The sequence below is a fragment of the Priapulus caudatus genome, unplaced genomic scaffold (genome assembly GCF_000485595.1).
Source record: "Priapulus caudatus unplaced genomic scaffold, Priapulus_caudatus-5.0.1 Scaffold166, whole genome shotgun sequence".
Classification (NCBI taxonomy): domain Eukaryota; kingdom Metazoa; phylum Priapulida; class Priapulimorpha; order Priapulimorphida; family Priapulidae; genus Priapulus; species Priapulus caudatus.
In genome coordinates, this window is record NW_014577227.1 from 87,957 (window position 1) to 108,879 (window position 20,923).

At 41.9% G+C, this 20,923-nt stretch overlaps 1 protein-coding gene across 1 annotated transcript in view; it reads right to left on the reverse strand.

The window, feature by feature from the left end:
• LOC106806516 (tripeptidyl-peptidase 2-like) overlaps positions 1-20,923 on the reverse strand; it is a 106,956-nt gene that overhangs the window by 82,477 nt on the left and 3,556 nt on the right. Inside the window, exons 3-17 of the mRNA XM_014808485.1 lie at positions 20,085-20,213; positions 19,650-19,850; positions 19,226-19,356; positions 18,349-18,512; positions 17,940-18,094; positions 17,483-17,559; positions 16,899-17,026; positions 16,363-16,462; positions 15,840-15,973; positions 14,538-14,668; positions 13,266-13,443; positions 12,713-12,870; positions 12,444-12,520; positions 12,155-12,261; positions 11,466-11,620 (exon numbers count right to left, since the gene is read on the reverse strand). Coding sequence (XP_014663971.1) covers positions 11,466-11,620; positions 12,155-12,261; positions 12,444-12,520; positions 12,713-12,870; positions 13,266-13,443; positions 14,538-14,668; positions 15,840-15,973; positions 16,363-16,462; positions 16,899-17,026; positions 17,483-17,559; positions 17,940-18,094; positions 18,349-18,512; positions 19,226-19,356; positions 19,650-19,850; positions 20,085-20,213 — 2,025 coding nt within the window. The remainder of the gene's footprint in view (positions 1-11,465; positions 11,621-12,154; positions 12,262-12,443; positions 12,521-12,712; positions 12,871-13,265; positions 13,444-14,537; positions 14,669-15,839; positions 15,974-16,362; positions 16,463-16,898; positions 17,027-17,482; positions 17,560-17,939; positions 18,095-18,348; positions 18,513-19,225; positions 19,357-19,649; positions 19,851-20,084; positions 20,214-20,923) is intronic.

The following is a 20,923-nucleotide window of genomic DNA, read 5'->3' on the forward strand; positions in this document are numbered from 1 at the left end:
GATGTGATGTGGAGCCGAAATGTGATACCGCCCCAGCAAGCGCATGCGGGTATGCAGAGTCTGGAAAACGATCAGGCTTACTACTATCCTCTTTCTTTACTCGGCAGTGGCCTGAAGCATGCCGGGCTAGCATCATTGTAACGAATATGACATGGATGACGCGCAATCACATCATAGAAACTAGCTAATAGGCGTGACATCGTCGTTTGGGCTGTATTTGTGCTGACAGGAGTTCACATACACGACCCCGCCTATATACCAGGCCATAGCAATCGACGTTCGTTTACACGTCACACCCTCCTCAGTATAGGTGCGCTATCCCACTTCGCCCAATAACACGCATGTCACACACCAGATCGCCTGCCTATCCGATTCGGATTCGCCTGACGCTTCCTACGAAAGCAGGCAAGCCAGCACATCCGCTCGTTTCACCGGCACGAGCCAGCACGGTTCACTGGGAACAGAGGACCCATGAGCGTACACCGACGTGTTCCGCTGGAGCCGAAAGCGCATCACAGCAACGTCTCATCGCTGAGCCGACCTAGTACAGGCCGACGTCTCACGTTGCCGCACGTTCGCATACTAGACAGGCCATGCTCTCACTCGTCATCTTTCACCTACACGCCCGACGAATCAACGCCGACGATCATCAGCCAACGTTCACAGCCGATCCGTGTCCAGCACCGACGTTCACACGACTAGACGTTCACACAGCCGACGTTCACAGCAGACGTTCACAGCCGACGTGATTAAACAGGCGCGAGAGACGATAAGGCGTTCATATATATGAGAAGCCGGCGCGGCGTGAATTAACGCGTATAGAAAGGCGCAGGCGACGGTCCCCGGCTGTGAAACCCCATATATATATATATACATATATGTATATAGGCCTATCTATCTATCTATATATATAATAATATATATACATATATATATATATTAATATATATATATATATATATATACATATATATCATAGCCAGCGATCAGATGCAATGCATAATTACGACGGACGCACTAGACAATAATTATTACACTACTGACGATTCCAGCGCGAGGCTGCGACGTGAGTGTAGCGCCTGACGAGGGGTGACAACGATTGACGGGTTAACAGCATACGGTCAGAATTTACTCATCATAATAGCGGGGAGGGGGAGCAGCGGGGGCATCAGCACACTAGTGACCTATTTGAGTGTGTGATGTGCGCGTGAGTGAAGCCGAGCGACCGCTTCGTCACGATTCTAAGGCACTCTTGAGAGGATGCCGAGCGAGAACAACATTGAACAGGGATTCGTGAGCAGTTATAGCTCTACTACGCGATGAGAGCGATCGCAATCTCCCTCCGGAAGGCGGGTTATATCTGTTCAGCGTATATTTGCGACAACATTAGCACGAATTTTGACTCAATCCGCAGAATTGAGATGTAAGAAAACTGGTACTGATCAATGTGATCATGAGATTCGCGTCCGCAATTCACCGGATTCATCGACCGGATTGTCAATCGCGTGTTCGTTGACATCGCGTTTCACTCACTGGACAACATCACGGCGACCACGACCTGCGTGTGCTACGGATGAGGTTATAGGAAGCTAATGGTTGCGTGCACAAGCTTTTACACGAACCTAATAATCTTCGGTAAACAAATTCATCTATTGTATTTTTGACGGCGATATAACACAAGACGCTAGTAAGCCCCCTGATTTTCAAAAGTCAAGAGAGCGAATTTTGAGACAGACTCTGCTGAGGAGTTGTTGTTGTATTTAAATTCACATTACATTTTATGTACAACTCGTTCCTTCTCGATTCTCCATTCACAAACCATTCTTTGTCCCCGCGGAGTAGCAGTGTTCTAATAGTTAGTCCTCAAAACATCCAATTAGTTTCAGTTGTAGAGAGAAATACGAGCATGTTAGTCTAAAAACATTACCGCATAAAACAACCCTCATTACAGAGGCCGAAGCAATATGGCAGCTGTACAAATTTGGAAAATTTTCTTTCTAGGATGAGTTCTTTCTAGTTCGAGGATGAACACAAGGTGACGCATCGTTGCAGGTTTTACGTGAATCATAGTCAATAGCTGTATGATTCCGCATGTAGTACTTATTTTTTCTAGAAAGTAAAATGGATTATAAACATTATACATATAACATACATATTATATATATATTATATATATATATATATTATATATATATATATTATACATATATAACGATATACCATAGATATTGGTTCTATGGATAGCATAACTTGTACTCGGGGCGTACACTGTAACTGTAGAAATGATTGCTCATTTTACTATAAGAAATAAAAGCAGAGGCGACTAGTTTATAAAATGTGCCTTGCTCCTTTTCCTTTTTATCTGGTATGAGCTGTGATGATCTAGTGATCACTATTAAATTAAAAGTTGACATTAGTTTATTTGACAAGCCTTCGTATCATTCACTGTCGATTATTGCACCTAAGCTGTCAGAACGAACGAAATATGTGAACAAGAAAGCAAATCGATTCAGAGTGTAATTGGACATCAAGAGCTCAAGATATTTTTCCAGCGTGAAAAGACCTGGGGAGATTATTTCACAAGCAGATGTTAGCCGGTGAGTCCGCTACATATTAGCCTCGTAAAAGCCGTAGGTTGTGGTAATAACGATTCACGGATCGATCGGTGATACAAATACAGATACAAATACAAATACGATACAAATACGATACAATACAGTGGCCCACGATACGATAATAGATACTCAGCGCGTCCGTATAACGATACAAAACAAAAGTGACAGTGAATAAGGCAAGCTAAACTATTTAATAAAGCACATGTAATTCCTTTTAAATCGAATTATTTTATGTTATTTTATAAACTCCTTCACAGTATCATATAAAATCCTCGGTGTCGTTGAAATCTGGGTAATATATATGCATGCCGCCAAAATTGTTACGGCAAAAACAATTAATTAAGAGTGCTGATTGACTGGTGCGTGTCGTTACTGCGCACGTAATGTAGCACCGTCTGTGGCGTGTATGCGTGTGAAGTTGTCGATTACACGTCAGTCTAGAGCACACTCAGAACGTCTTGGTGTGTTTCAGCCATAGAAATATATATATAGTATATATAATATATATATTACTATAATAATATCATATTCATGAATAGTGACACTGACCCTAAAGTTTTAGAAATAATGATTTCTAGTGAAATTTGTGTTTGTATGGTAGACAGATGATGTTTGGCCAAGACAACTGACAGAAGATGTCTAACGATGTCGTCAACTATCAAGAAAATATCTGAAAAAAGTGAAATTTTGCATGGCGTTTGATATTTCAGATTGAAATATTAGGCAAAAGCTTTACAAAATGTTGCAAATATTCACTGAATATTAGAGAAGGGTCTTTTAAAGTCAATTCAGGCAGCATTCAATCATTGGCGTGTAATTATCTGATCATGCATTCACGAGTCAACAAAATTTTTATTGGGGATGTGGCTAATGACCACAAATTTTCGGAAATCCTCTACCCCTTCGAATTTTATGTACGTAACTAAACCGAAAAAGTCACTTGTTTTTCTGGAAAAGCAAAGTAACTCCCCAAATGAATTCATATTTAAAATATTCCTCACTAATACATAGGCCTTAATTCAAAACAGTCGCAATTTAAATCGCATAAACTTTGTCCTATATGATGAATTGAGAAGCATTCAAAAATGTTACACGTTAACTAACGCATGTAAACGTAACTAATCCACAGCAGTAACGTAACTAACATGCTTTTTGCAATGATTTAACACTATTTAGTGGAAATTAGGCAGCATATTAGGATATATTTAGACAAAAGAGGGCAGCAGAAGACAATTGGTTACCATTGTGGAACAGACAAACGCCATGTGTGGAGTAAAGTTTTGTCAAGGCAATGTCCTGTGCAGGACTCAAAGAGCGTCAGAGGATGAAGAATGTATAGGTGTCAAAGAAATCAAGTCGGCTCAGATTGCTGAGCGGAATGGAGCTCTCAAGTTAGGTGACGTGTTTGCACAGGCACAATCAATTCCAGGCATTGCCAAGATGCACTCTCTGATGGAAGTTGATGGCAAAATCGAGACACATATCTTGTCAAAGGACGTACTGTCAAGGCTGCCAGGGCTGTAAATCGCACGGCGAGCGAGGCTGGGAGGGATGATGACGGCGAAGGGGGTCATGGAAGGGCCCTCGCGCGCAGGACAAATTTTTGAACTTAGACCCCCTCAGGATCTTTTCTGCACGAGCAGAGGAGGGGGGGGTCCGGTCCCCTGGAGCCCTTCTCCCCCCCTGTACCGCCCGCTGCAGATAATTGAAATGATTTAGATGTCTGCCCATGTCCCAAATTATCATATTAGCTGAACTCAGTGGGGCACGGAGAAGGAGCTTTTTTATTTCTGAATCTCAGGGGGATATTTTTGTACAGGGCCATCCCCGTCCCTCCTGTCACGAGCGGGGGGAATTGCATACGTCCCCCCCGGGATTTACGCCATGGTGCAACAGACTCAGGTTCATAGATAATCAATGATTGGTTCCCATCTACGCGCTGCCGTGCTAGCAATCAGAAAGGCAAGTCAATCAAGGCATGGGAGATTGGTAGTCGTGAGTATATGGCGCAACAGATTTCCAAGTCGAAGTATTGCCGGGTAGTAGGGGAAGAATTCCAGGTTTCTGTCATGCAGCGAGCAAGAAAATACTGGAAATGGCCCGCTCGGAAAGACATTATCTACTACTTGCAGAACAAAATGATTTCCAAACTGGATGTCCCAGAGGTTGCAAACAACAGGGGACACTTCAAATTTTCTGTTCTGATATAAGCAACTCAGAGATAGCGTTGAACAATGAACCTTTGTTACTGGCAGCTTATTTACGTTTGTAACACAAGACGTTCATATGTGTGCATTGATTTGTTTGTTTATTCCTAAATGATTATCTAAAAAGGGAAAGACACCTTCATTTAACCATTTTGTTTTTAAATATGTTGACCTAGTTTATGATAGCAAATGCTAGGTCATCTACTGTTTAGATATCAATACTTACTCTACTTAGGCTAGCATTAACTTTACTTTGGCAGATGAGGCAAAATAAAGTTTGTGTTGTTGAGCTTAGATTAGGATAGATGGATAATTAAGCAACAACCTTAAGCACTTAACACTTTTACCAGATAGGAAGGCACAATATGTGGTTGAACAATGGTAAACTGAAGAATAGCACATGTTTTTTAGGTGCACATGCACACTAGGTGTGAGAAAAACATGATCCAAATGCCATTTTTTAGATGGCTATGGACAAAGTGTAACCGTAACTAACCGTAACAAGAACTAACCAGTGTTGGTTAGTTGTTACGTGAAATTTTTAAAGTTATATTACTACAAAGTTTCCATATCAAATAACTTGGCAAGACACCAGTCAATAAAAAGCATGAATGCACAGTTTGTTTCAGTTGAACCTAGGTTGAGGAATACTTTGGGAACAAAGATCGTTGTCATTTTTTCCATATCCTCTTCATGTAGACGTAACTAACCAAATTAAAGTTCTTGTTTTATAATCATTTACTGAAATGGTGTCTGCATGATTCTGTTTTATGGTGTGAAGTAGTTTTGTCTACGAGTATTGACACGACAAAATAGAAACATAATATCAAAGGCATCTTCAGATTAGAACGCAAGCCTTAGAGTAAAATGAGCGAATAAAGTGTAACGTAACAATTCATGGAATACCGAAGTGATGACGTCACGGTGGCATGACAACGAGCTGGTGCTACACAATCATATGCTCTGGTAACATTAACTGCGTGTCGTGTTTTGTACCCGATTGTAACCATCATTCTGAGAGTCATTATTGCAGTTTTTATAGATTTCCAAAGGATGGAAGTGAAAAGCAACGAAAAAAAAAAAAAACTTTTTTTAAATTCATTAAATATTGTAAGATCGACTTGCTACCGATGCTTTACCGCTGTCTGCAGCGCACACACTCGTGTTTTACGTACGCACAACATTTTCACGCAGTTAATGTTATGGAGCCAGTGGCTTGTGTAGAACCAGCCCGTACGTTGTCTTGCCAACGTGACGTCACACTTCGGTACTCTATATAGTAACTGATTGTTTACTATATGTTTCTATGGCGTTGACATACTCATAGTACGTTTGTGATATGAAAGTATTGGAATACAATATGTATATATATTATCGTTCTGTCTGTGTATCGCAATACGTATCGTATCGTGACCCTATAGTGTACCGTTACACGTCTATGAATCTATCTTTAAATGATATATTTACCGTGCACAAGCAAATCATAAAACATATAAACTCCCAGGATCTGTCAATGATATATGAGAATGTCCACTACCTGACAGAGGTTGAGCGGAAAGCATTATATTATACTTGACTAAATCTACAGGGGCGCGCTGTGAGAAACATGAATAGTTATGACGTCATGAATCCAAAATGTCATATCTGAACACTCATTAAAAAGAACTGTCGTGCAAAAGTTGACATTTTTGACTTACGAAAGCCATGACTATTTATAATATCCAGTGCTAGTAATACTTAGGTATCATTAGCTCTTGATTTCTAGTAACGGGCCGCAGGTGGTTATTCGTATAGCGAACATTATTATGCTAGCGCGGTTGGTTTGGTCAGCGTGTGTAGGCCTACACTGCCATGTAGCTATAGTTAGAATACGTTTCGATCATAAACGCCTCCTCCCACCCAAGCAGTAACATCCTTCCACGTGCGCGCCACAGGACTCCTGTCACGTTTTTATTTGTGTTCTCATTTCCCATTTTCACTCAGCACGGATGTATCTATTAATGGTTTCTGTGAGAAGTACCAACTTACTACTTCGATAGTAAAAACATGCTGACAGAATGTCTGAGATTAAATGATGAGGACTGACGCTATTGCCGCGTTCACACGTAGCAAGAAATCCGGTATTTAGCGTTCACACGAGGCAAGATGCGCGGTCCAAGAAATACGGTATCTAAACAGATCCGGTATTTGATGTAAATACGCGGCTTCCCAGACCCCGGTTTGCCGTGCTTGAGAAATACCGGATCTCTTGGACCGCGCATGTCCTCGTGTGCGCTAATACCGGATTTTTGAAGCCGTGTATTTCATAGACTGGTCCGCGCTCGACAGTTCCAGTGTAACGCGAGTAAAACTGTCGAGCGCGGACCAGTCTACGTATTTTATCGGCAGTTGGTGCGCATTGCATTGTTTATTTCGCATTGTTCGCTTGATTGTTTAAAGCAGCTCGCAGCTCGCAAATACCGTATTTCTGGAGCCGCGAATCAGCGTGTGAACGCTCGGCCGCGTATTTGTCTCAGATTCGGTATTTCGCAAATACCGTATTTCATAAATACGAGGTCTCGTGTGAACGAGGCTAATGTCAGTACGACATGTAGGTCCTACACCATACTTTCATCATTTCCCCTATACAGTATCACAGTGACTCTCCCCCCTCATCCTTGGCACCTTTACATTTTCTTACTGCGTTTATAGTTTTTTCCATCTCTTTAGTTGGTAGTCGAAATGAAAAATAAAGATAAAAATTACTTTCATCAATTTCCTACAATGAGTCGCTGAAAAAATAAAACCGCAGTGTGATTAGCATCTGCTCCCACCATCATTAAATCTCAGCTGAGCAACAGAGCAATCTTTATTTATTAGCCAGCAATCTTTCCTCAATCATCACTGGTAAAAAAAATAGTTGCTCAATTCCAATTTATTTTCTTTACAATCATCGCTTTTGTTTCTACCTCGGTGGATCCGTAAACCGATTCATTAAGAATAAGACGCACCCTACTGACACGCATTGCTTCTAGTATTAATCAACGCATTCGCACCGGCAGCGAAACGACTAATGCATTTTGCCGATCCATAATCAGGATGCGCTTGTCTAACGTTACGCTACGAAATGCAACGGGTATCGCATGACTCATATAATTGAAGTGCATATATTATGGCATTGCAGCTACGCGAGGTATGAACTGCCACTAGCGTGATGACGGGACTAAGGGAGCTTCATCGACAACGCTCTTCCAATGGTATTTGCAGTACTTGCATATTCATCATTATCAAGAAGTTTTCAACCGAATATCTCAATTATGTTAATAGGACTGCAGTGTATGTGTTTTTATATGATATTTTAATTGTGCCATTTTAACGTTTTAGAGTAAGACACGTACAAATCTTTGTAATAGGTATAGGTGCGACATGTGCAAATGTGGACAGCTCTTATATCCTAGGCCGTCATTTCAGAACCAGCAGCAACGCAACCACTATTTCTATCTCTATCTCTCTCTCTCTCTAATGCAATAAGCAGGGATCTAAAAAGTTCTAGCAATTTTCCGACACGGCATACAAAGCCTTGAACGAGAATGGTTGGAGAATTTGTGGGGCTACTCCATGAAATAAAGTGGCTATAAGAAATATAAGGGACATGAACCAACTGTAAGCACATGGAAGAGGTGCGAGGAAACCCGCACGTGTACGTATCTGTGTGTAAGCGCGCGCAGCTGTTTGCGTGTGCGTGCGTGTGCGTGCGTGCTTGTGCGCGCAGCTGTTTGCGTGTGCGTGCGTTGTGTGCGTGTGCGTGCATGTGCGTGCGCGTGTACACGTGTGCGCGCAGCTGTTTGCGTGCGTGTGCGTGCGTGTGCGTGCGTATGCGTGCGCGTGTACGCGTGTGCGCGCAGCTGTTTGCGTATGCGTGCGTTGTGTGCGTGTGCGTGCGTTGTGTGCGTGTGCGTGCGTTGTGTGCGTGTGCGTGCGTTGTGTGCGTGTGCGTGCGTGTGCGCGCAGCTGTTTGCGTGTGCGTGCGTGTGCGTGCGTGTGCGCGCAGCTGTTTGCGTGTGCGTGCGTGTGCGTGCGTTGTGTGCGTGTGCGTGCGTGTGCGTGTACGTGTGCGCGCAGCTGTTTGCGTGTGCGTGCGTGTGCGTGTGCGTGTACACGTGTGCGTGCTTAATTGCAATAGAACATCATCTTGACGAAACCAAATGTCTGCAAATGCCTTGCATCTCTAACGCGACTAACATCAAATCTAAATGAGAGCCGTAACCGAGGCAATCACGTCGCTTCCGATGTCGGCTGCGTAGGCGCGCGCCCTCTCCATGCGAGAGCCTATGTTAAAGCCGGCAATTATGTCACCCGCGGGAGTGGAGACCGCGTGCGCGACTCCGCCGGCTACGCGCTGCGACAAACCGCGGAGGACAGAACTGTGACGAGTGTCCGCCAGCAATTACCCGCAGCAGCCACAGCCCCGAATACGTGATGCGATGGGCGGTGTAGACCGCAATGCCGCAGCGCCGCACTTGCCACCTTGTCGCGGGCAGCTAATAAAGACCCACTTGCAAGGCAAACGCGCGCATGGGAATATCCATGCCACGCACACGACACCGGACACGGGTTGCTCCCAGCGCTGGAAATTTAACGATGTTGCAGCGAAATATTCGTATATACCTCCGAGGGTGTTCATCAGTGCCAACAAAGTTTCCAGGATTCTTGTGTCTACTCTAGTCCTCTACTATGTGCTGCTTACGCGCATTCGTTATTATATGCTTTATTAAATTGTTTTATTTATTGTTATTCGTTATATACTGCTGCTTTGACTAGCTAACTTCCTCTGACAACCTATTCATGGTGGGATAAAAGAACTTTACAATTACCTATTTAACCACTCCTAACAATTCAGCATTTCAATCTAGCCACCAGATAAAAAATCTCTCAATATTCTTCTGTAGTAATTAATCAGTTATGGTTTGTAAAGGCTGTACCTTTACATTGAAACTAACAAAGAAAACTATTAAAATTATTTTCATAAATTATGCACAGAAAAAATGCGTTTCCGGGCGCCTCTCAGATTTCTTCGCCGTTATCCACCAACTAAAAGCTTCGCATCGCTGATGGATTTCTTTTTGTTTGCTATCACAAAAATATCCTCTGGATTGTAAAAACGTTGAAAAGCAGGATGCTTGCTCATGTACGCAAGAAATCCAACTCTTTCATTTAACAAATTCACAATGCATTACCCAAATATGCCTCTGCAAGAACACATTCTGTGTGTGCACTGTGCATCCAAGAGAAACGTCTAAGCCACTGAGAAAATAATCTCCTACTAAACAAACCTATCAAATTTTTGCAATGAAATTGCTATCATCCATTACACGACGCATCTGGAATCAATGCGTGCAAACTAATCACGAGTAATTGTCAAACAACCAAAGCCTTTCGATGAATCTCATGTAAACGTAATTAGAACTCTCATCATTCAATTAGGCAGCGTGACAACACATCTACATAACATGCTAATATGTCAGTGGCAGTTTAGCCTAGTTTTAACAACCCCCTAAAAAAATACGAACCCACGCCACGTGCAGACCAAATAGGCAGTAATGCAGTGTAAACTAACGAAATAAATTACATGGGGCGTTTTTCACCGTCCTGTGCGGGGCGAGCTGGTATGCCAGCTTTCCAGATATCGAGACGAGCATCCTCCCGTTTGCTAGGCTGGACCCAGTAGAGGACTGCTGCAACGCCGTGGTGCCAACTATGCAGGAGCTGCGGCCACTCTCGCGTTTCACACGCCGGGAAAACCCCCGAGTAACTCTGGCACCCCGACTCACGAACATCCAGAACAAACACAACTCGATTACTCGTACAGGAATTTACGGCCACGACCTACGGTCCGCGACCTCGCGCGCATGAGCAAAACCGAGCCTATTGATAGATAGATAGGCCAAACCGTTCCCCGTTGCAAACGCGGGACGATCGACCTAAGAGCGAAACTTCGGAAACTGCCACGTCGATGTGATCGCGTCAGGAGTGTCATAATATCAGGAGTGTCATTATATAGATTCTATAAATATATTCTATATATAATCTATATTATGACACTCCTGATCGCGTTCATGACTCGCTAGAGTAGAATCTACAGGCTGGTGTAGCATCCATCGTATACATCTCCCTTATGGCAAACTGCACTACATTTACCCACAAAATTCAAACCCTCACGCGCAACACGCCACATGTACTGCTAGCCACGCTCCCGTCCACACGTGACATCGAGGGGGGACGTTTGCAATGGGGGGGGGCCTTTGCAATTGGGAGGGGGAGAACGTTTGCCATGGGGGGAACGTTTGCCATGCGGGCGGAACGTTTGCATGGGGGAACGTTTGCCATGAGGGGGACGTTTTTGTCATGGGGGGGCGGCATTTGCCATGGGGGACGTGTGCCATCAGGAGGGGGGGACGTTTGCCAGGGGGACGGTTGCCATGGGAAGATGTTTGCCAGGAAGGGGGGGGGGCATTTGCCATGGAGGGACGTTTTGCCATGGGAGAGGAACGTTTGCCATGGGGGGGGGACGTTTGCCATGGGGGGCGTTTTGCCACGGGGAAACCTTGTCACGGGGGGGGAGGCGTATACGATGCCACGCTGGCGGCGGTAGCGACGCACTCACCCGAACGTTGAAGCTCTGCGTCGTCTCGCCGAGGTCGGACAGGTTGACGAACTTGTAGAACTCGTTGTCCTTGTGCGTCGTCTGTGGCGCCAGCTGCACGGCGTGCAAGACGAACCGCGACGACTTGTCCTTGTCGCGCACGCGCATCCTCAGCACTGCAACGACACGCAAACCCTGCTCTCACACTCCGCGGAGGAAAGTTGACCACATTCTGCTTTCCGGTTGCAGTCGCGTTTTTTTGCGGGCGACCGTAGGTGGGTCGGTTGGCAAGTGAGCATGCATCTCGCCCACTGAAAACCTCGGATCGTTGAATGTTCTACGGGTAAGGACGCCTAAGTTACAATTTTGCCTCTTTTTTTCCATTCTTTTCGGTGTATTGTGATACCCTATCATTCCTGTGAAAGGGGAATGCCTCACTTCTACAGTCATTACTATTGAATAACTCACTATATAAAGACACCATTAACGAACCATTGAAAATAGAGTTGCACGGTGGCCTAACACACACCAGACCTGCCCTAGTACACTGATAAATACATTTTTCCAATCATTTACATTTCTGCAATTAATTAAATATCCCACTGGACAGGAACCCCACGAAATTGACAGTCAGCCCACTTCCAAATTATATGTCTGGAAACCTTAGCTTGGGATGAACAGGAGTGGCATGTTAGGCTGTGTGTGTTCACCTGCCCAAGTGGCTCCATCTGGCACGTAAATGAAATGTCTCCTGATCTGGCCTGGCTTAAAGTTCTGTTCCTCGAATTCCAGCCGATGCCTGCTGTCATCCACAACCCTGTCGATAGATTAAAAATATCATGACAATTAGTTAAACAGGTTGAGAGCTCTAACACCTCGATTTACATGCTAATTAGACCTGAAGTCATGTTTAGATATGTCAAAGTAATAAACAAGTAATTGAATTTAATAAAGTCCTGATGAACACAGAGTTCCTTTAACATCATCTAATAAACATACCTCATCGGTATAATAACTGTCACAGGAACTCTGAATACAGGTCCTTTGCTTGGATTACTGATGTCATACCCTTGAATCTGTAAACAGTCACATTGTTATAACAGGTGACAATTGCAAAGGCATTTTATTTAAAACTAGCTGAAAATTTGAATCTTATTTAAACACTAAAAAAACACAAACCTAGCATTTACCAACAGAGATCTAACTTAGCACACACAACCTGACAAACAGTTACATCAGTATATTTCGGTTCATGCACATACACGTACCTCTGTATAGTGAACACCGATGTCTAGCCCTGTGGGATCTATCTTTACTGTGAACATCCTTGTCATGTTCATCAGCTGCAGATGAGACGGAGCGCTCACCCAGGTCGCGTTGCAAATCAAATTCAATCTCATACAGAATGAGATCTTATCGCGGGCATCTGTGTACAGAAAGTAACACGTAACTATTGACAACAACTACCGTACGTGGTAAACTAACAGTGTTACAGCATATGATGTGAGCATGAGTGTTCATTTTTCATGAGCAGTGATGGACATAAATACAAAGCAAATGTACCACAAACATTAGTGAAGAGTTTGCCCCACTGTAAAAGATATAATTCTGACAAGTTACATGTTTTCAGAGATTGATACAATTTGAATATACATCAAACTCTGTACATATTCTCACTAATGTGGTGAGAGCAGCTTATAAATATGCCTTCACCATTGCCACAATCACATAACCTTCAACATAGTTTAATGCATCCAACATGAAAAAGTTCTCAATACTAACATATGATATTTATTTTATTTTATTTTATCGTATAGTTACCAACTGAGTTCAGGTCAAAATATGTGGGCTCTATGCTGACAACGGTCTCTAGTGGTTTGCTGACCGCAACGAGATCTCTCAGGTAGATGCCTCGGCCATCACTGCACATAACCGAGAAGTTCATGTCACGTTCAAGCAAGTCTGCATGCTCCACGCAGTGATTGAACGCTTTCTCGACCTGAGAAAATGCACGACAATGAGATTACGGCAAATTCCTTGCAGTCACATTTCATGACATGTATACAGACAGTAATGACCCCAAATTGCTCTCCACATACGTCACAAACACTTTTTCGATGGTAGCATCCACCTGTGCCCACCAACGATCACGCGATCAAGAGCGCTCACCGCGATACACCCACCAGCGCACACTAGCAACCCCTTTCAACGCCCCCTGCACCTTTTAGAGATCACCTCCGCCCACCTGCGCCCCCTATTAGCGCCCACTTGTGCCCACCTGCGCCCCCTCACACATGGGGACGAGGCTATATAAGGAGGAGAGAACACGCTGAAAACACGGGTTTTCCAGCAGTAAAAAGTTAGAAAAACCTGACAAAGACTACCACAAGTCGAAACTAGTAATTCATTGCCAGCTTTGTATAGCATTTCATCACCAGAACGTTTGCATAATATGGCATCCAAGAATATGTATATTAAGCCCACGTAAGGTAAGTACAGTGGAGCTGTGCCCCGTAGAGGCTGTCCAGGCCTCTTCTTAACACAAGTTTATTTCGTTAATAGATATTAGTAAAATTATAAGAGGCAAATATATAAGGCTTAATTACGTACTATATTGCATGCCCTAACAACACACAGGTTTATACATATAAAGGTCGAATCACACATAGCCGCTGTGTCAATATCACTCCACACAAAAGTGTGGGAAGCTTTTCCCATTGTAAACCGGAATGCAATGTTCGAACAAGGAAGCTTTTGTGTTGGATCCATCTGATCAAAAAAAACTTATGCACAAAATGCTCGCAGAGAACACCAAATTGAATAGATAATTTGTGGATTTCTGGGGAAAGCAGCTTTAAAAATAATATATATAGATTGCTTACATTTTATACTATCATTTTGTACCAAAAATATTGGTCACAACAAATAAAGCAACTTTTCTGTGACGCAGAAATTGTAACACTTTCTGGTTGTATGACAATAACAAAATTTAATTGAAAATGACGTTGAATGTTCAGATTCTAACACACATGAAACAAGGGAAACAAAGTTTAAAAGTGACAAAGTAACAGTAAGCAGCTGAGTACAACTAACCTGCAGGAGACCATGGCCCTGAGAAAACACCTCCACATTCGGCAGGATGACAGCAGAGTTCTCCACAGCACGACGTATGCTGTACGGAGAATACTTCACACCTCTAGCCTTCAATGCTGACAGCACCAAAGCTGAAGCAGATACACATATATATGATGATGATTAAAGCAGAATTATAAATCACATTCAGGAAAAACAGTCGCATGGTATGGCATAAAAACTCATGTAGTATATCAAGACCTTTCCAAGTTGCTAGAGCAACTTATTATTTGGACATATATATGTGTGTATACGATAATGACAAAAGACGTTAAAGTAATTATTGCGAGAGTTTTCCTGTGTTTTCCCCACTTTCATGATACCTACGGCTACCGTTATTGCTTGAGTAACAGCAATTGTCTAGAGTAACGATAAAATGCTTAAACCTTCGTAAAGCACGGAATGATCCCATATAAATCATTGCACGATTACAATTTGGCGTTCTGTTTCTGTTACCGGTGTTGCGATGCGTCTCGGGACTTGTCTCGATGGCGTAGCGCGAGACATCTATGCAAGTGGGCAGTGAATGGCATAGCCGTCGCAACCGGTTGCATACTAGCGTAAGCAGCAGTGTAGTAACTGAAATACCTCGTGTGCGTAAAGTCTGTAATAAAGAAGCTTAACGAGTAACATGGGAATAGACAATGACAGAAAGTGCTCTGAATTATTGACATTAAAAAAGTAATAATCATTGTACCACATGAGAATTGCACGGCCTTTTTTGTTTTAATTATTGACTTGTTTGAAGACGCCATGTTGTTTTTAGGATTGTCGCAATACGATATATCGAGCTGGTATGATGTGGTAAGAATCCATATTTTCTATGCTATAACTGCACATAACAATCTGTGGTATAATCAGTTAATGGGGTGGTATATCTTTAATAGGTTGGTAATAATCAGTGATATGCCACTGTCAAGGTGAGAACTATATTCAGCTATATTTAGTTTTTCTGAGCCAAAAAACTCACAATAACCATTTTAATAATGTCCATTATAAAATAATTTAATATTACAGTCATAATCACAGTGATACAGTTTTGAGCATATACGTCTAGCTCTTATTTCCTACTTTAAAAATGAAATATCATCATTGTAACCCCCTAAGTTAAAAAAAACGCTTTTTTACCACAGATATGCTGACCAAAGTACAAACAGGTAATACACATATCCATATTGCTAGAAAATCATCCTCATTTGCTATCCTAAAGAAAATCATTTGCTATGGCGCAATGCTAAGAAGAAGAACATGGGCGTGACTTACCGATTCCACCGCAGGCATTCGGAGAGCTCATGGATGTGCCATTCATCAGCTGGGAACCGCGCAAGGTCCAGTTTGGAACGGAGGCAATCGCGCCACCAGGGGCTGAGATGCACACGCCCAGGTGACCGTCCGGACTGAAGCAATGCACAAAAACACCAAATCAGACACTTTCTCAGTAGATTCAGCTATAGAAGACCAACATTTACACCATCCCTGCGAGTTATTCTAGAAAAAAACCTACAAACATGAATCTAACCTCAAGCTTCGATATCTGTGCTCATACACTTTCCCACTACGACAATACACCACATGCACAAGAATTGCACTCTTATCCAATCCATCAAAACGAATCTAAACATTTTCATCATCACTGCGAGTTATTCCAAAAAAACTCCAAACCTAAGTTTAACCTCGAGCTCCAAAATCTGTGCTCATGCAATTTTCCACTATGACAATCCATCTACTACACGCACACGAAATCGCACCCTTATACAAACCATCTCTCTGCATTAAGGAAACTTACGACGGTCCCCTCGACGACCACGTGTAATGATTTCCAGGGAGCTTTTCACGGAGCGAATACTCAGCAGCCATCATTTCCGGCGATACGTAAGCTCCAACACCTGTAAAGCATCCCCGATCACTCAAGCCCAACTAGCCGTGTGGTCCGAATGTCACGCGCGCACGTGGCTCATAGACGATGATGAAGCACGCTAACACTTACAGGACGCAGTCATGATACCTGATGATAAACACTCTCGGCATTTTGCATCGTAAGTTTTATGGCATAACCTTGTTCAGATATACTATCTAAGAGCACGATTTCAATATTAAAACACTGCAAAATATTCCCCACGATATACTATCTAAGAGCACGGTTTCAATATTAAAACACTGCAAAATGTTCTCCACAAGCCATGAAGCAGAATTTTTTTTTAATTCTCTCGTTATGTTCTCTCATTGTGGCACCTCAAAGTAAGTACACATAAGCATTTCACTGTGGAAATTTTAAGGCAGAATTTCACATTGCGATGAGGTCTGCGATAAACTGCTCCACACCTATGATAGCCGATGTCGTTCCTCCTGGTGTTCCGATCGTGGACAGGGCCGGTCCGCTGTTCCCTGCACTCGACACAAATATTACGCCACACTTTCGAACGGCTTCACTCATTATATCACAGATGCGCCTGGAAATAATATGCAAGCACGAAAGAATTAGACTATTTCGAATGGCTCGAAATTAATTAACCTTTCTAGCCGATTCTTTGTTTTTAGGATGACAGTCAATGCGAAAAGTATCAGAGCAGCAAGATTGCGTTAACCGGCTATAAAAACTGGTTTAACCATCAGAAGGCATTCTTTCAATCTCTCCGCTTCAATGCTAAAGTTTAGTATAAACACCAATACATCCACACAGTATGCGTTACCTGTTGTCTATGTTTTTAACTAAAATTTGAATGCATAAAAATGATTATTATATATGCATAAACTACATTTTCAACACTGATGGAATTTAAGTGGATAATGTAAATTGTACTGAAGCTGCCCCTTTTATCAACTTAAAAATTTCAAACGGGTTAATACATCCAGTACAATACCAAATACACTCAGGTCCTATTCCTATACATAAAATTATGCCTCACCCCGAGTTCTGCCAGGCTGCTGTCTCTCCATAACTAAAGTTCACCAGATCACATTTTAACTCCATGACTTTGATCATCTGAAATGTCCAAAAGCGAGCATTTATCTCATAGCATTCGACATAATATACCCATTATTTAAATTGTAATTAATGCATTTATTATAAATGAGTATTTCTGTTACAAAAAATGATAGCACAACTTCTCCTTCAATATGTAAATATTCACCTGACACGTTTATTGACTCGTTCTTGTGTTTATATATCGACCTATTTCGAGGATAACAACAACAAAATGCTTGCTATTTCTTAGCGGGAAACTACATAGAAGAAGCCTATAATTAAATACAAGCCCCACGGTTAAAATTATATCCAACCAGACTGCCAGAGAAAGCCATAAACGAGCAAACAAATACATAGCAGGAAGTATTATCAATCTTGACCAAGATCGAACTACTTACAGCTCGCACTAAGCTGGTACCAGTTTCCATAGATCCTAGCCTAGTGTCGCCAATCTTGATGGCAACCACCTGTGCTCCTGGAGCAACACCATTCTTCTCAGGCTCATCTGGGAAGTAGCCAGCTGCGATACAGGCTACGTGTGTACCGTGCGAACCTGAGATTATAAAGTGTGAAAAACTACATCAATGTTAAAAATGTGACGACCGTTTATTTAAATGTGTATGTATAAGAAATGTCAAATGACTTTGAATGAATAACTAGCAAATAAATATGACTGGTTAAATATAAGCAGGAATAGATAATAACGAAATGGTTTAAAATATACTCCTGATATATCTACTGAGCATATTGTTTTCGACTATGAAATTCACCTATACATTCAGACAATATGGTCATTGGCACACTCACCACAATTAGTCACAACTTCTAGTAGGTTGCCATCGTTGTATATATTAACACTGTAGTTCATCATTCCTGAAGCACTTAGTGTAGAAAATTTGAGCTCCTCTCTATAGTTGGCAAGGAGCGCACATGATGTGAGATCGCCTGTCTCACTGGTGTCAACACATGCCCTGATAGAAGAAACAAATCACTGAATTATTCGAAACATCGTATCCCCGCGTAAATGATTTTGCATAATTGCAAAATTTGCTTGGCTATAGACATTCACAGGCTTGTAGTTTAGTAACTCCCATCTCTTCAACTCACACATAAACCTATTTATAACATAGATAAAATTACATGCTGAGAAAAATTAAAAATCTCTAAAACAAGACATGACATTCTAAAGTTTTGCAATGTGACCAAAAATCTTGTTATTACAAATTTACATGCATGATGCATAATTAGAAGAAGAAAAAAATGTTCACCAGATAAGACTGTTATACATTAAATTGACTACGTCACGAATTTTCTATGGTGTATATTTGTTTAAAAAAAAAGTCATTTTTTTACATTATAAGTAAGTACTAACGGGACTAAACGTATCGTCAAATTGTTACCCGATAAGATTGTTTCTCAACTAGTTAAAAATCAAAAAAGCCTGGACGATTTGATAAATATGATCCTGACATTAATTGCTTGCTATGGGCTATATGAGTCACAAGTGTATGTTTACATGGAACAGTATAGTAAAATAGGAAGTATAATGCAGCAATTTAACCATAAAAAGTAAACAGAATTACTTACATTTTGTGAAAAAGCGAATATATTTCTTTACTTTTACTATTTACGGTGACGTAATCACTTTAACTATATTAATACCAGTTTAGATTTGAATGCTAACCTATATGTGCTTCCATCATGAAAGACGACACAGTCGTAAACAGGGCCACCATAAGATAATTTTTTCTCGAGCTGTGTGAGAGCATCCAGTTGTGCTTGCAGGTCATCTTTCTGTAATTTGTCAGCAAACTCCTGAAATGTTTGTAAAAAATACATTAGAAAAAAAGGCAAGTCACACATATACCAGTATTCACATAATATAAAGATCACGATATTAATTTTCATCAAGACAATCTCGTGATTGTTTGTCTGGGGTAGAAGATTATTCTTTCCACGTTTGAAAAAACTAAATTGATAAATACCAATATAACTTAAATGCAACTATATTTCTCAAATATAAAATGTATAATTATTAATAGTTTTATTATATAATAAGAATAATGGTCAAAATATCATATGCATAAAATAATATTTCAAAAATTTACCAATGTCTGGTTTTCATGGGCAGTATCAAATGCTTCTAATTTCCGATTGGCATCAGCCAACGCAAGTCTATGAGCAGGGTCCCAGACCTTTTCCTTATACTCTTTTGTAAGTCTTTCTTTGAGTGTTTTTGGGTACAGATCAAATGCATACTTAACACCAATGTGGTACTTTCCAGTAGGGTTCGCCCATGCTTCGGGAATCTACAAAACAACATTTATTTGAGATTTTCTGAAAAATTTTTAATACTCTTTTATATACCTATTCAGGCTATTGCAATTATGCATGTTTAGCAACTATCTTAATTGCACTTCATGAAAATAAAATATCTGAACTTTTACAGGTATCACATGACCATGTAATCATTAAGAGTTATTTGCATTTATTATATACTGTAAATTGCAAACAATGAATCCTAAAATATATGTCTTACATACTTTTAAAGTTCTTCCTGTTGATCCAGTAATGACACCATCATTTGCTTCAACTACTGTACTGGTGTCAACATCACCAGATCCAGTTGTATCTATAATGTCGATTACTTTAGGGTTTCCATCAGATGTGACCTGTGAAATGTTGAAATGACATAAGGAATAGTTTTAACTACTAAGATTTCATTTGTTTATCACTGAAATTTTAATATACAATACTCCCTGATTATCATATATCGTTATTTTCTATCGCTACTTTTAAGGCAAACAAGTTTGTGTGGTGCCATGAGTGAACACAAGAAGCAGGGGAATTCACCATGCCTCACAGTTCACTCATGTGCTGTGATTACCCTCGCTAGGCCTACCTTGTTGCTTTTCAATTGCCACGAAACAGCCAGGGGAAAAAATACACGGGGGCGGCGGGCGATTTCGCCCCCGAAATGCCAAAAAGAGCCCCCAAAAACATGATATCGGGGGCGACCCCAAAAGCAAAAGTCGCCCTGGAAATCGATTGTCCAGGTCGGTCCCGCGCCTTGCCGCTCTCGCTCCCCCCCAGCGCCCACTCGCGCTGCCACCACCACCATCGCAACCCACCCCCCCCTTGCAGGGCAAGACAGACCTCTCATCGCCACGCTCACCCGCCATTCCGCGCCATGAGCACACACTCGCAAGCACCGCCCCAGGCATTACCGGCACGCCTTGCCCTGCGCGGCAGGCAACGCAAGCACGCGCATCACTGCTACCCGCATCACCCTCCGTGCACAGGCACCACCCGTATATTTGCGGCGGCCGGCGGCGTACGCCGCGGCGTGGAACCGGTCTGCCGCTAGTTCGGCATGCAGACC